We start from the raw sequence: 12789 nt of genomic DNA, 5'->3' as shown, positions 1-12789 counted from the left end.
CAGCCGTACCATCATACAGCATGGTGGCCGACTGTATAACCTCAATGCAAACAAAAATGCCAGCAACATTGCTGTACACACCACATTCTTGTTGACATTTCTAAATATCTCCCTTAGAGCTAAACATGCGAAATCACCACTCAATGATGCCTGTTGATGCAGAAAAAATATTCAACAAAAAAGAAAAACCCCCACCGCTTGCTCTGTCCCAGTGATGTCACTCTGTCTCATAAATTCAGGAAGTGCGGGCCAGCCTCCTCCCAAACAGTAGTCCTGAATGTGAGGCAGAACAAACGAGCAAAGAAGGGTAAGTTTAAAGAAAGGAACAAATACTTAAGCCACATTTGACATGAAATTTAATACAAGATAACTAGATAACAACCCATGTGGTGGATGCAAACTGTAGCTTAATATTAGCCCAAACAAGCCTGGCATAGTGTGTGCTGCAATATTACACTAACGTGGTTAAATTAAAGCAAAATACACAGAAGGAAAACAGTATCGGGTAATGTGTGGCTTCAAAGTGTCAAAAGACAAATGGAAAAATGAGAGTTCTCATACACTTGTTACCTCATCTATCACCAAGATGCCAGTCAATCACGTTCAGTCTTTTAATGCTTGTTGATGTCAATAATAAGGGTTTTCTTCATGTTAAGCAGTCAGCCTTTAATCAATCTGAGTCATTGTTAATGCTGCTAGTTACACATGTGCTTTTCTTAAAATGACAGGACAAAATATTAGCAGTCAGAAGTTGACCGCAGCTGGTTTTATGATGAGTTCGCTGTCAGAAAACTATAATGAACCTGGTTAAAAAAAAACATCATTTTAGTCAGTGTCCTCTATCCTGTGTGTGTAGGGAAAAATCCCCCTCGCTTTATTCATTTTTTATTTCTTGGCCTTGAGCTTTGGCTCTCAATTTATCTCAGATCCATATTTAGAAAGGAGCGCAGAGCCCTGTAGATTGGGGCATCAGTTAGATCACCAGTACAGGTCTGCTGAAGTGGAAGATGCTGTGCTGGACAGCAGTGGATGGCTTGAATATATTAGCACTGCCCTTAGAACAACTGTTTTGATATGTATGAGGTGTGTCTTACAGGGGCGTGAGACACGGCTCACACTTTATGTACTTTTGGCAGAGAAGAAGGTCGAATAGTGAGATTGATTCTGCCTCGGCTGAGCTGTGAAATTGAGAGGTGCATTATGCAAGATAAACTTGATCCTCTCCCCCCCGAAGGCTGTCGATGCGAGGTGTTGACCCCCTTATTGATGACTGGGCTCTGCTTTTTTTTGCTCGAGTAAGCACAGGTCCTCCTCGCCACCCACCTACCCCAACTCCTGGTGATGTGTGAGGTGCAGCTGGTCACTGATCAATGCAAAAACCTGTCTTCAAAATAGAGTCTGCAGTCAGGAGCTCACACAATGCCTACGCAATGCAGCGAGTGGACCACAGACCGGGGATGTGTGGACACCTCTACCCCACCGATGCAAGGTACAGTTCCACCTTCCTGATTGTTGAAGCTGCATGCACTAATTTACTTAGAGAACAAAGAACATGATAAATTTTGCCAGTCTGCTTTGATCGTTAAAAACAGATTGAGCATGAAATGTATTATACACCATGTTAAAGGCCAAATAGGTGAGGAGCACATCACAAATCCACATTCATTTAAAGGCCTACTAGAGGGTCAGGACTCAGGTGTAAGTCCTGTGTTGTTGCACAGCTCACTTCTGTACTCCTAGTGGATATAATCACCATCAGTGAACATAATTACCAGATTACTACAAGCACGGCTCTCATTGGATACAACCAACCACACCCTTGTAACTGCTTTCAGTTCTTGAGCAGAAATCTCAGTTCTGCTGTTTCACTTTCTACCACTGTTCACTCAGAAATCTGAAATAAAAGCCCTAGCATCATGTTGAAATGCTGGTGGACTCTTTAGGTAAAGTAGACTCTGAATAATAGAACAAAAAGGGACCTCCAAGGCTTGTCGAATCTGTAGCAGTAGTTACTGGGAAAAAAAAGTTGTCTGATACCAGGGCTAGTATTTTTCACCGCTGTGCTGAGAAACATCTTGAACTGTCTGGACTTGTCAAGTCAATATTTCTGTAACAACCTGAATAATCAAGCGGGAAAATTTAAGCTTTTAAAACACAGGCAAGAAATGTCAAGAAGTTTTAGGATGGATGCACTCATAGAACTTTTTTTACAGACAGCAAGCAAGGGCTGTAATATTGACAGATTCTATTTTTTTAAGAAAATGAGGTAATTTAAAGTGTCTCTGCTTCACTTTTCCATCGCCTTTTTTCGTCGATAGTCTTTTGGATGAAAAATTTCTCCACCCACAGCAGCCGATACTGTCCTGAGGCTGAGATAACTGACACCATCAGATTAAAAATGAAACACCTGCATGCTTCACACTTCAAGAGACTCGGTGTGCTGTTCTTTAACGTGACAATTAGAAGGAATAAAAGAGCTCATTTGCAAAGTGTGACAGCTGCCCACTGGAGTGTGATTTACACCATTAACAACCAGGAGAGAATACTTCTATACTACTAAAGCCGAGGCCCTCTGAAAGACGTTCTTCAGCAGTTTTAAAAGATCACAGTTGGGACAATACATTCTCAGATGTTAGTGACTCCGGTAGATGGCGCTGTTGCAATGCCTCCAGGAGCGAAGCAGCATCCAGAGCAGAGCGCATCCTTTTATTGTTGAAACAGTGCGCGCTGTGGTGGCCAGCCATATGTCTGTGGGGGTGAGGAGGAGCAGGACGATGGTACTTCTCTCCGTCAGCATTGATGAGGATTTAAATTCGTTGTAGTTCGCCCTGATTTGTGGCCCCCGAGGATGTACGGCGATGGAGAGGGTACAGTGTGGGACCGGGTCGGACGGCCCCACCGGGATTGTATGTGCTACCTTGGACCTCCAACCACTTTGATGCCCATGTAAGACGTTTCAACTTTCACTAAATGCATTACAGGAGGGAGAACAACCTGTTGCGCACTTGATTTGTCAGTAAAGTAAACTGACTTCATTGTGCGTAAAATGTGTTCTCTGCAAAATTTGGCTGACGCACCAAATTTAAGTGTTTTTATTGCATTTTTGGTTTATCAAAGTCAAATTGCGGTTCTACAAAGATTACACAAACTATATGGTTATGATTTTCCACACCGATTTTTTTTCTGTGGATCAGTAAATCAGATTTTACTCTCACATGATGGTTTTATAACAGCTGAGAACCTGTCAAGCCGCAGCTGAGAACCTGCCAAGCCACAACTGAGAGACTTTGTCAGCTCTATAGGTGCAGTTTTCAGCAATTATTTTTGTTTATCTCACCTGCTTGCACCATGTATTTATCCCCTCTGCAAGATCAAAATAACAGTTGATGGGCTTCTGTGTAGCTGCGCGCAGTTTTTTGCGCTCCAGTGCCTTTGATGCTGTCACAAGTGTTGCATCTCCATCTCTCCAAATCCCTCATGATCGATTAGTTTCAGATTCCTATAAGCCTATAATGGGAGTTGCACAGTGCATAGTATACAACAACTGCAAGACCAGTCACTTTCGCTTAGTGTCTTTCACACTGTTGCTGTGCGGACGCAGGGCCACTGAAGGATGAGGATGATTTCTGTGCGCTGCAGGGGCCCCAGTGGAAAACACAGCGCCGACTTTTCTGCTTTAGCCAAGGAGAACTCTTAGGATATCTCACCAAGTTATACACAAGGTTCACAGCTTTTTACTCATTCTGTACCAAACGGCCTCTCTTTGTCTTCGTAACACTGCCATCCTTCCTTGTTTCTCTCTCTTCCCAGCGGGATGCGCAAGTCGCCCGACGTGAGCCCCAGAAGGCTTTCGGACATCAGCCCGCAGCTCAGACAGCTCAAGTACCTGGTGGTGGACGAGGCCATCAAAGAGGACCTCAAGTCCTCCCGCTCGGTGGAGGACATCAACAGCGCGTCCATAGAGGAGCGGATTCTGCGTATCACCGGTTATTATGGATACCAGCCTTGGAGCGCCAGCTACAAGAGTGAGTCACTAAAAACGCATGGTGCTGCGAACTTTGAAGCTGTGGAACATGCAGTGTTGTTGTAACAGTGGACACAGACACTCATTCCAGATTATATTAGAGTATTGATGACAGTGATGTAGTGTGCCGTTAAGCATCATTGATGGCTGTGTGCGCGAGCTGACACTGATGGATGCTTTTGTGGATGAACTGGACAGAGACAGAGGAAAGGCAATCCAAGTTAAATAGTGGCATGATAAATGCAGATTTTACATTGTCTTTCCGAGAAAACATGTGATTATGTATTGTCTGATGTATTGTTTTACCAATCACATATAGATGGTTTGGCCTTCCAGATTTAAAGGCAGCATGTTATGTCCTCTTTAAATCCCAGAAAACAGGGACCCAGAAGCAGGTATTAAAAAGGTAAAAAAGCTGGTATAAAAACACACTTAAGTCCACATCAAAACCTAAAGGTGCAGACAAAGATACTCTATAGGACCAACAGTGGCATAAAGTACAGTATAAATAAAAAATAAAAGTAAAATATGTAGTGTTGATTGACAATGTTTGTAATGATAACAATGATGATGATGACTATGATGTACTTTTATTGTGAAAGACAGATTTCTGAAGTACTAATTCAGGGTCAGCTTATACAGGAGAAAAGTGAAGGGAAGTGATTCCTTTGAACAAAAGAATCTAGCATAAAGATTCGGCTGTGATTGACAGGCGACAGAGACTGCAGTTTCTGCTATAGTGTTAAAATGAGTGGAATGGGCTTTCGTTATTGATACATTGACTTCATGTGCATATCCACCTTAAACAGACATTACAACCCCATCTCTGCTTACGACACAGTTTTTAAAAATGCTTGCTTGGGAGAGGGAGTGGGGGAAAAAGCACAGTCAGAAGTAAAGTGACACAAACACGATTCAAAAACTAAATGTACCAAACCAGAAGCAGGAAAGGAACACAAGGAAAACCAGGCCAGAAGGCCTGGAGAATAAACAGGGCCAACAAACAGGTGGGTAACAGGCAGGATTACCTAGAGGCAAAAACAAGGTTGCATCCAGGCAGATGGATCATTAGACAAAACAGGAAACAAACTGAGAATAGAACCAAAGTCCATGACAAACACAACTTCTGTCCATCCATCCTTTTTTGTCCTCTTTCGTTCCATTAACCTGAATTGGATGCTAAAGGGAGGTGCAGGTCCTGTTGTTTCATGCACAATCTAGGCTCTGCACAGAATAAGTTCAGCTCTCCAGAATTAGACCCTAGCGATACACGCATGGTGTCAGTCACCATCTTCGTCATTATTTTCGTGGAGTCTAAATTTTCACTCTTTCTCACTAAAGTGTCTGACTTGCTGTTGGTTGCTGCAGAAGGGGGAGCTAATGTTTGCTTCATTGAGCTTGGAGTCAGACAGTGAGAATGTTGCTCGGAGCAGTTTATTCTCTGAAGAGCAAAAAGTTGTCAACGCAGCTTTTATTTTCCTCTTTCATTTTCCTCCGCTGCAGTCGATTTGCATTATTTTTTTTTTGTGCATTGCTTTAAATGCCTGAGCTGTAACTGCTGCTGATCCTCGCTGGTTGATGTGATGGATTACAGCTTCACCTGCTTCATCTCTGAGCTTTTTGTTTCTTGCGGTGGTGTCACAACAAACCACAGTCTTTACAACTGTCAGTTTTTTGTTCATTTGCCTTTGACTGTTCTGCTCTGATGTGAATATATTTAGCAGGTAGGATTTCACTGGCTGACAACTTCTAGCTGGTGGCAAATTTAGTAAATTTCACATGATACTGCAATATTAAACAGCTGCGAAGCTTATTCACAATTCATAGACCTATACCTAACGTCTGACCGCTGCAGAACTCATAGGACAGCTGCTGTTCATACTTCATTTTGTCTTCACTTTTTTTTGTAACTTCTGGTCCTGTAGCAAGGGAAAGTGAAGGAGAATATTCCACTGAAGCCAATTTTGTATGTATATTGCTTCTGAAGAGTGAAAAGAAATGCTTTTTTTCTTTTAAAATTGCTGAAAAATACACAACACTTTTTCTGCGAACTGCAGGGTCCTCTTGCTGCCAAAGCAACAGCAGTCAAATGTTCTTATGGTGTTGTATGCAAATATGTTGAGTTAGATTAGTTGTGTTAAAAAGGACAAATGTTGACCAAAGGGCTTTAAAAGAGTTGAATTTATGACATTTATTGATTGATGATTACAATCAATTTGAAGCACGCAAATGATCAAATAAAAGCACAGAAACTGATAGGAGGGTAAAAGCAAATTTCTCTGAGAGAGATTTGTCTTTGAATTGGTACATACAGGTCAGCCTAAGATTATTCATACTCATGCCAAATTTTGATTTACAATGACTTTTTGTTTACAAGAGAATTCCTCTGCCTGTAAACAACAAAACAAGTGAAAAAAGACAGCAACACATATTGTTAGAGATGTTAATATTGCATTTTAATTGCTTATATGTTTTTTTTGATCTTGCATTTCCATTTAAAATACCATGTCCTGTATAATTCATACTAACTGCAAGCCTCTACACAATTCCAAGAGGTCGTGGTAATTTCTGCCATGTTCTAGAGCATTCCAGTATACTGCTGTTTGCTGTAGTCCTTTCGTATGTTACTAGTCAATTCCAAATCATGGCTAGAACTGAAGTGATTCAAGAATCCAAGTGCCAATGGCCTCAGTGAAAAGCATCATCAAACAGTACATGGAATTCCACGCTGTGCAAAAAGTCACAGGTTGTGGTATGAAGCCAGAAGTGATCCCAGCACTGACAGGAATGGCTGCAAGAGACACCAAGAGGAATTTAGAAATCGCTGAATCTCAGCAATTCTCCACAGACACTGACCATGGAGGACTCCACTTATCAAAAACAGGCACACTAAAGCTCACCCAGACTTTTTAAAAGTTCGCCTGGAAAATAGAAGAAAGTTTTTGTTCATCATTATGGTGACTGGATGGGATTGAATATAGAGTTGTTTGAACACAAGGACGTTGCTTTAATCTGGTGAAAGAAAGGAGCATTCAGCCCCAAAAACACCATCCCCATGGTCAAATATATAATGCTTTGGGGTTATTTTTTATAGAGCGGGCCAAAGGCCAGGCAACCTTGTAAGTAAACAGCATCATGAGAAAAGAGAGCTACATTAGGATTCCAAAGACGAAACCTGCCCTTGGGCAGCACTGGACATTCAAACAAGACGCTGATCTGAAACATCCAGCCAAAGCGGTCAAAAAATAGTTTGAAGAAAACAATATCAGCCTTTTGAAACAGCCCAGCCAGTCCAAACCTTAATCTAATCGAGAATCTGTGTAGGGAACTGAAGACCAGAGTGATGGCAAAGATGGCTTCAACCTCAAAGACCTGGAGGACATCCAAAATCCCAGCAGAGTCATGCAAACAGCTTGGTCACAGTAATAAGAAGGTTTGATGGATGTGGTGGCAAAAAAGGGCTTTGCCACTGAATAATTTTGGACATTGCATTTTTTTAGGAATAATACAAAGAAATAGCACAGAAATAGTTTAAATTATCATTAACATCTCAAAAACAATGTCTTAACATAATTTGTAACTTGTTTATTCAGTTTACAGCCATAAGAGGTCAATTGGTGAAATGAAAGTTCACTATACATCATAATTTAGCATGAATAGAAATAACTTTGGGCATAATTGTAAGTAATTATTTAGCTGAAGTTTTATTAGTAGATTATAATAAAGAAAAGTAATAATAAATAATAGTAGCGCTGCATGTTGAAGCTTTTCAATAAAGTTGATTAACTGCTAGTCACCAGCATTGGTGAAATACCAAATGGAGCAACACACATTGCTAATATTTATTGATGTAAATGGTAATAAATGGAATTTTCCATTTAGCATGTTTGATTTACTTACATAAAAGCAGACTGATATCACCGTTTTTATGTGCAGATGATTTACACACTCCATTAAGGCCTGTGTTTTAAAAGGATTCAGTCAACTCATTATAATCTATGTAACAGTTATTTTTAGTATGATTGATTGTAAAAGTGGTTGTGAAACAGACACATTAGCAAGTATTATTTGTTAGAGTGGCTGTGTTTTTATTAAACTGAGTGAGTGGTGTTACACAAATGTCCATTTTCCCCCAAATTACTTTGTAGCAAATGAGAGAAATTGAGGTTTTCGTTCCAAAACACCATGACCAAACTGAAATACAACATCCGCTCTTTGATTTATACAACAGTCTGTCCCCTGAAATAGCATTTTGTGGATGACAGTCATGCTGCATGTGATATTTCATGATGAGTTGAATTCTTGCGTCAGACGCTTGTCTGCGTGCATGGCCACCAGGGAAAACGTCTATTAATTGCACATTTCAGGAAGAGTTTGGTTCCCTCAGCTTCCTCCTGTTTCTAACAAAGCAGTCCTAAAGTAGAATTAATCTATGTCATGGTCCCCATTCAGAGCAGCTTTCAGATCTTTGTGGCCCACCTCGCTGCGATGTGTTTCGCGGGGACAGGAGTCAGACTAGTCACACATTGCGCACTGTTGCATGCCTCGTGTTGAACAGAATCGGCCCACAGCTGCCTCTAACACACAAATGACCTGACTGCTCAGGAATCAGTGGCAACTAGAAAGCGGTGGATAATGGCAACAAAAGAGCAGAGGGCTGATGCTGAATGCAGCCAATTTCAAGAGAGGTGGGAGGCTGAGTACTTCACAGCAGAGTGCAAAGAGATGCCTGTTTGTTTCATTTACCACCAGCCTTTCCAAATTGGCACGTGTGCTCTTTCACGCAGGAGTAAGCACGCCGAGAGAGAAAGTGGGAGCTGGTAGTTAGATATGACTCAGGCTCGGGAGTTGAAAGGTAGCTGTGTAACTTTGTTTTCTTTCTGACTTAATGGATCATCTCAATGTCCTGAATGTGAGAGTGCAGGGATCACAAACATGCAGGATGCTGTAATAGCCCTCTGATCAGAAGTGCATGTGTAACACAGCCAAATGCAACATGAAAACCTTGCTCGTTTTTCAAACCTGAGCCTGTGACTCACTTTCCCATGAGTGGTGTACATGCAAACCCAAAGCAACATTAAGCCGGAGTTTTGCTTTTGATGTAGTAGATACAAGTGATCTAGCCTGCAGGCGTCTCCCTTTTATCCCAGGATGCCACAGCTCTGAATTCAGGCTGTTTTTAGCATGTGTGGACTCCACCTCAGGTAGCTGCTCTACCTTCCATCTACCTACAGTGTCTTCTGTTTGATTCTCTCTCTCTCTCTCTCTCTCTCTCTCGCTCTCTCTCTTTCCACTGCAACTGACTGACAAACACATAAATCCAGCTAAAATGCCAGTAATGAATTCCATCCTTAGTGAAGATCAACAAATTGTTACACAATACCCTGCCTGTGAGAAAACCACTCTCACTCCACTTTGAAAATGGTCACAGATGGAGGGATTGATGTCTGTGTCAAAGAAAGTTCACTGAAGAAAGGTTATCCGAGGGGATATTTGGAGCAATAATGTCTACAATATCATATAAACACTTATCAGTCATTCTGTGCACTGCTCATTCTTCTCTTGCTTTCTGAATGATAAATCCATAAAGATTTATACTTGATAGATTCTATTACAAGTTAGAGCAGAGAAAGATTAGACTTTTACTTGTCCCTTTTTGCCCTAAAGTTGTAAGGCATTTGTACTATAAGTACTGCAGAAGTTCTGACATATCTGTCTCATCTAATCCCGTCGACCACGAGGGATTGCTTCTGCTGAACTCGTACAAAATGTCATCTTATAAAACCGACCCACATTGTAATTAATAAAACATAAATGAATGTCCTCACCTCAGACTGATTAGACTTTAGAGTGAAGGCGGATTGAATCTGATATCAAGATACAAGGAAACTATTTTAGCACGCAGGAAAGTGAGCGAGCGAGTGTCATCACTTTCCCCTTCGCCTGAGGAGACCTCAGAACACAAAAAACATTTTAGCTACAATAATTCCACTTGAAACCATTTTGACTTGGATGTTTTGGGGCATTTATAGACAGGAATATGAAAGACATGGTAGCTGAAGAGAAATTGAAAATCTAACAATGTTTTTCTTTCTTTTATTTCATTTGTCTCTCTTAGGGAAAGTTTGTAACTGTCACACGCAAATGTGTGTAGCAGGTAATTATGAAGATAATATTACTTTAAAAGTGGAGCTGAATGTCGGCTCCTGGCTGTAATGTTATTTTATATGTATTTATGAAAGCTAGAGATGATTATTTGGTTCAGGTACTGTTGGTTCTCCAGGCATGAGTTCAGTCCGAGGACAAGTTCCAGCTATAAAGTTTGTTTTACTTTCTCCTCTAAGGTAGAAATGGTTTTCTCTCAGATTAAGTCTTTACTGTGTCTGTGAAAGTGACCCTTGAAGTTCCAGTGAGAGACAGACAATTTGTCAGACAAACAGACTTTGTTCCTTTCCCTAATTTACTCACACTATCTATCACAAATGTAGCATCCCCTCTGGTGCAAATTTAGGGCTTCACGAGGCATGAAATGAGGTTGGATTCTATTTTCAGCTCATGGTTTGGGCACGGTGAGACACAACAGTGGAGCAGGTTGGAGGGAGCCTATGTACATATTCACTGCTGCCAGTAACATAACAGCTGGAAGGGATGGGCAAGGTATGGCCTGACTGTGAGAATGACTGCTTTCAACTCAGCTGGAGCAGAGGAAGAAGACAGAAACAGTTATGCAGATTCACTCTCTCACTTGCTCAGCTCCTTACGGATAAATCCAGCCTGAATGGAGGCTTGGTTGAAAACTCCTGAGGAAGCCAGAGGAAGACTTATACTGGTGTTTAAGAATTGATCACTGAGGCAGACAAGGAAAAAAAAACAGCCACAAGATGTTGCACTGGGTGGAAGCGATAAAGGTTCTACTTTTTTCTCACATGGAAGAGCTGTTCTGCTTTCATTGTTGTTCTATTTTAAGAACATAAATGTACCACAACATTTAACCCTCCTGTTGTCCTCATTTACGGGCACCAAAAAATATTGTTTCCTTGTCTGAAAAAATCCAAAAATTCAGCCAAAAAATTCTCCAAATTTCTCAAAATATGCAAATTCTTCAGGAAGAAAATTCCAATAATTCCTTAAAAGTTTCCCTTAAAAGTTTTATTTTAAAAAAAAAGAAAAAATCCACCAAGAAAATTTTTGTAAATATTTTCAAAAAATCTATAAAAATCTTGCAAAAAATCCTAAAAATATCTAAAGTGAATACACATATATCAGTAAAACTTCTAATATTTCCTTGAAGAACCAAAATCCAGCAAAATTTGCTGGATTTTGGTTGATTTTTTTGTGAACGTTCTTAAGAAATATTTTGAATCTTTCTTTGTTCCACCAAAAAATGTTCAAAGATTTCCCAAAAATGCTGAAAATGTGGACATCAGAAGTTTCACTGTAAAAATATATTTTTCTCCCCACATTTTCAAACCTTAAACCGGGTCAATTTTGACCCACAGGACGACACGAGGGTTAAACCAGTTGCCTGATATTGTGTAGTTGGGTCTAACAGCTTTGACACATTGAGACGAGGATTCCACAAGACCTCAGAAGATGTCTTGTGGTTTCAAGCACCCAAACATTAGTAGCAGATCCTTTAAGTCCATGGATGAGGATTGTTTTAACAGCACAGCTCACAGATGCTTAGCTAAGCTGAGATGTGGTTGGCTTGAAGACCCAGTCAACGCTTGAACTCCCTGTCACGTTCCAACTACTCCTGATCAGTTTCTGCAGTGTGACAAGGTGCAATAAATATGCTGTCAGGGAATACTATTGCCTTGAAGAGATGTATGTCATCTGTGACATGAAGCCACTGTTTCCCTGCAGGACATTGCCCAGAGCTTCACACTGCCTCTGCTGGCAAGCCTTCTTCCCATAGTGCATCCTGCTACCATATCTTCCCCAGGCTAACAGTGCACACACATCCAGCCATCCACATGATGTACAATACAACGTGATTAATCAGACCAGGCCACCTTCTTTTTGCTGCATGGTCCAGTTCTGTCCTTCATTGAACTACATTTGGTTTTTACTAAATGCCGCATACCAGGAAAAACCCATGAGACCTGCTTGCCCGCCTTTTTCCAGCTTACAACACATCAGCTTCAAGAACCGACTGTTTCCTTGTTGCTACTATATTGCACCAGTTGACAGATGCCACTGTAATGAGATAATCAGTGTTTTTCACTTGGTTTTAATGTTGTGGCTGATCCCTTTAATCCATAGTTGAGAATGACAAATTTGAGCATCAAGGTTTAGAAAAGATGCTCTGGGAAATGTATTCAATCACTGGCTGGGAGAGAACTGAAAAAAAAGGGCTTGAAGAAAGAGTTGACAAAATAGAAACAGCCTGGTGATGTATAATTTTCCTTTATATCTAAGGCTCACCATTATTTATCTGATGATGTGTAAATGGTGCATCATGACAGAAACGTATTGATTTTTCAGTTGTTAATTTATCACAGCCACCCAGAGAAAAATTATTGACTCAGTAAGATGAAAAAAAAATATTTGTATCCATCTGATTCCTGTGTTAAGTAGAACTATCTGTGTGTATAACACCGACAGTGATACTTCTCCAACCTTGATCGGCTTCTTTCACATTTGTTTTAATCGCTCAAGCCAAGCGACTGCGCACTCAGTGTGCACAAGTCCTGCTGATGTTCAGTCGAGGGGCAAGAACATTTCTCTACGCAAATAGAGTCACTGTTACACTTAAACTTCTG

At 40.8% G+C, this 12789-nt stretch overlaps 1 protein-coding gene across 3 annotated transcripts in view; it reads left to right on the top strand.

Moving 5' to 3' along the window:
* Positions 1-260: 260 nt before the first annotated feature.
* Positions 261-12789, top strand: part of slc35f3b (solute carrier family 35 member F3b) — a 54733-nt gene continuing 42204 nt past the window's right edge. Inside the window, exons 1-3 of one of the 3 annotated variants that reach the window (XM_023261794.3) lie at positions 261-307; positions 1396-1489; positions 3811-4025. In XM_023261794.3, coding sequence (XP_023117562.2) covers positions 1431-1489; positions 3811-4025 — 274 coding nt within the window. In that variant the 5' untranslated portion in view covers positions 261-307; positions 1396-1430. Of the gene's footprint in view, positions 308-1395; positions 1490-2747; positions 2947-3588; positions 3723-3810; positions 4026-12789 lie in introns of those variants that run through there. The other 2 variants (XM_023261795.3, XM_023261796.3) reach the window with 2 other exon arrangements.

The sequence above is a fragment of the Amphiprion ocellaris genome, chromosome 16 (assembly GCF_022539595.1).
Source record: "Amphiprion ocellaris isolate individual 3 ecotype Okinawa chromosome 16, ASM2253959v1, whole genome shotgun sequence".
NCBI classification, from domain to species: domain Eukaryota; kingdom Metazoa; phylum Chordata; class Actinopteri; family Pomacentridae; genus Amphiprion; species Amphiprion ocellaris.
Note: the sequence above shows the minus strand (reverse complement) of the source record. Positions and strands in the feature narration are given on the sequence as shown.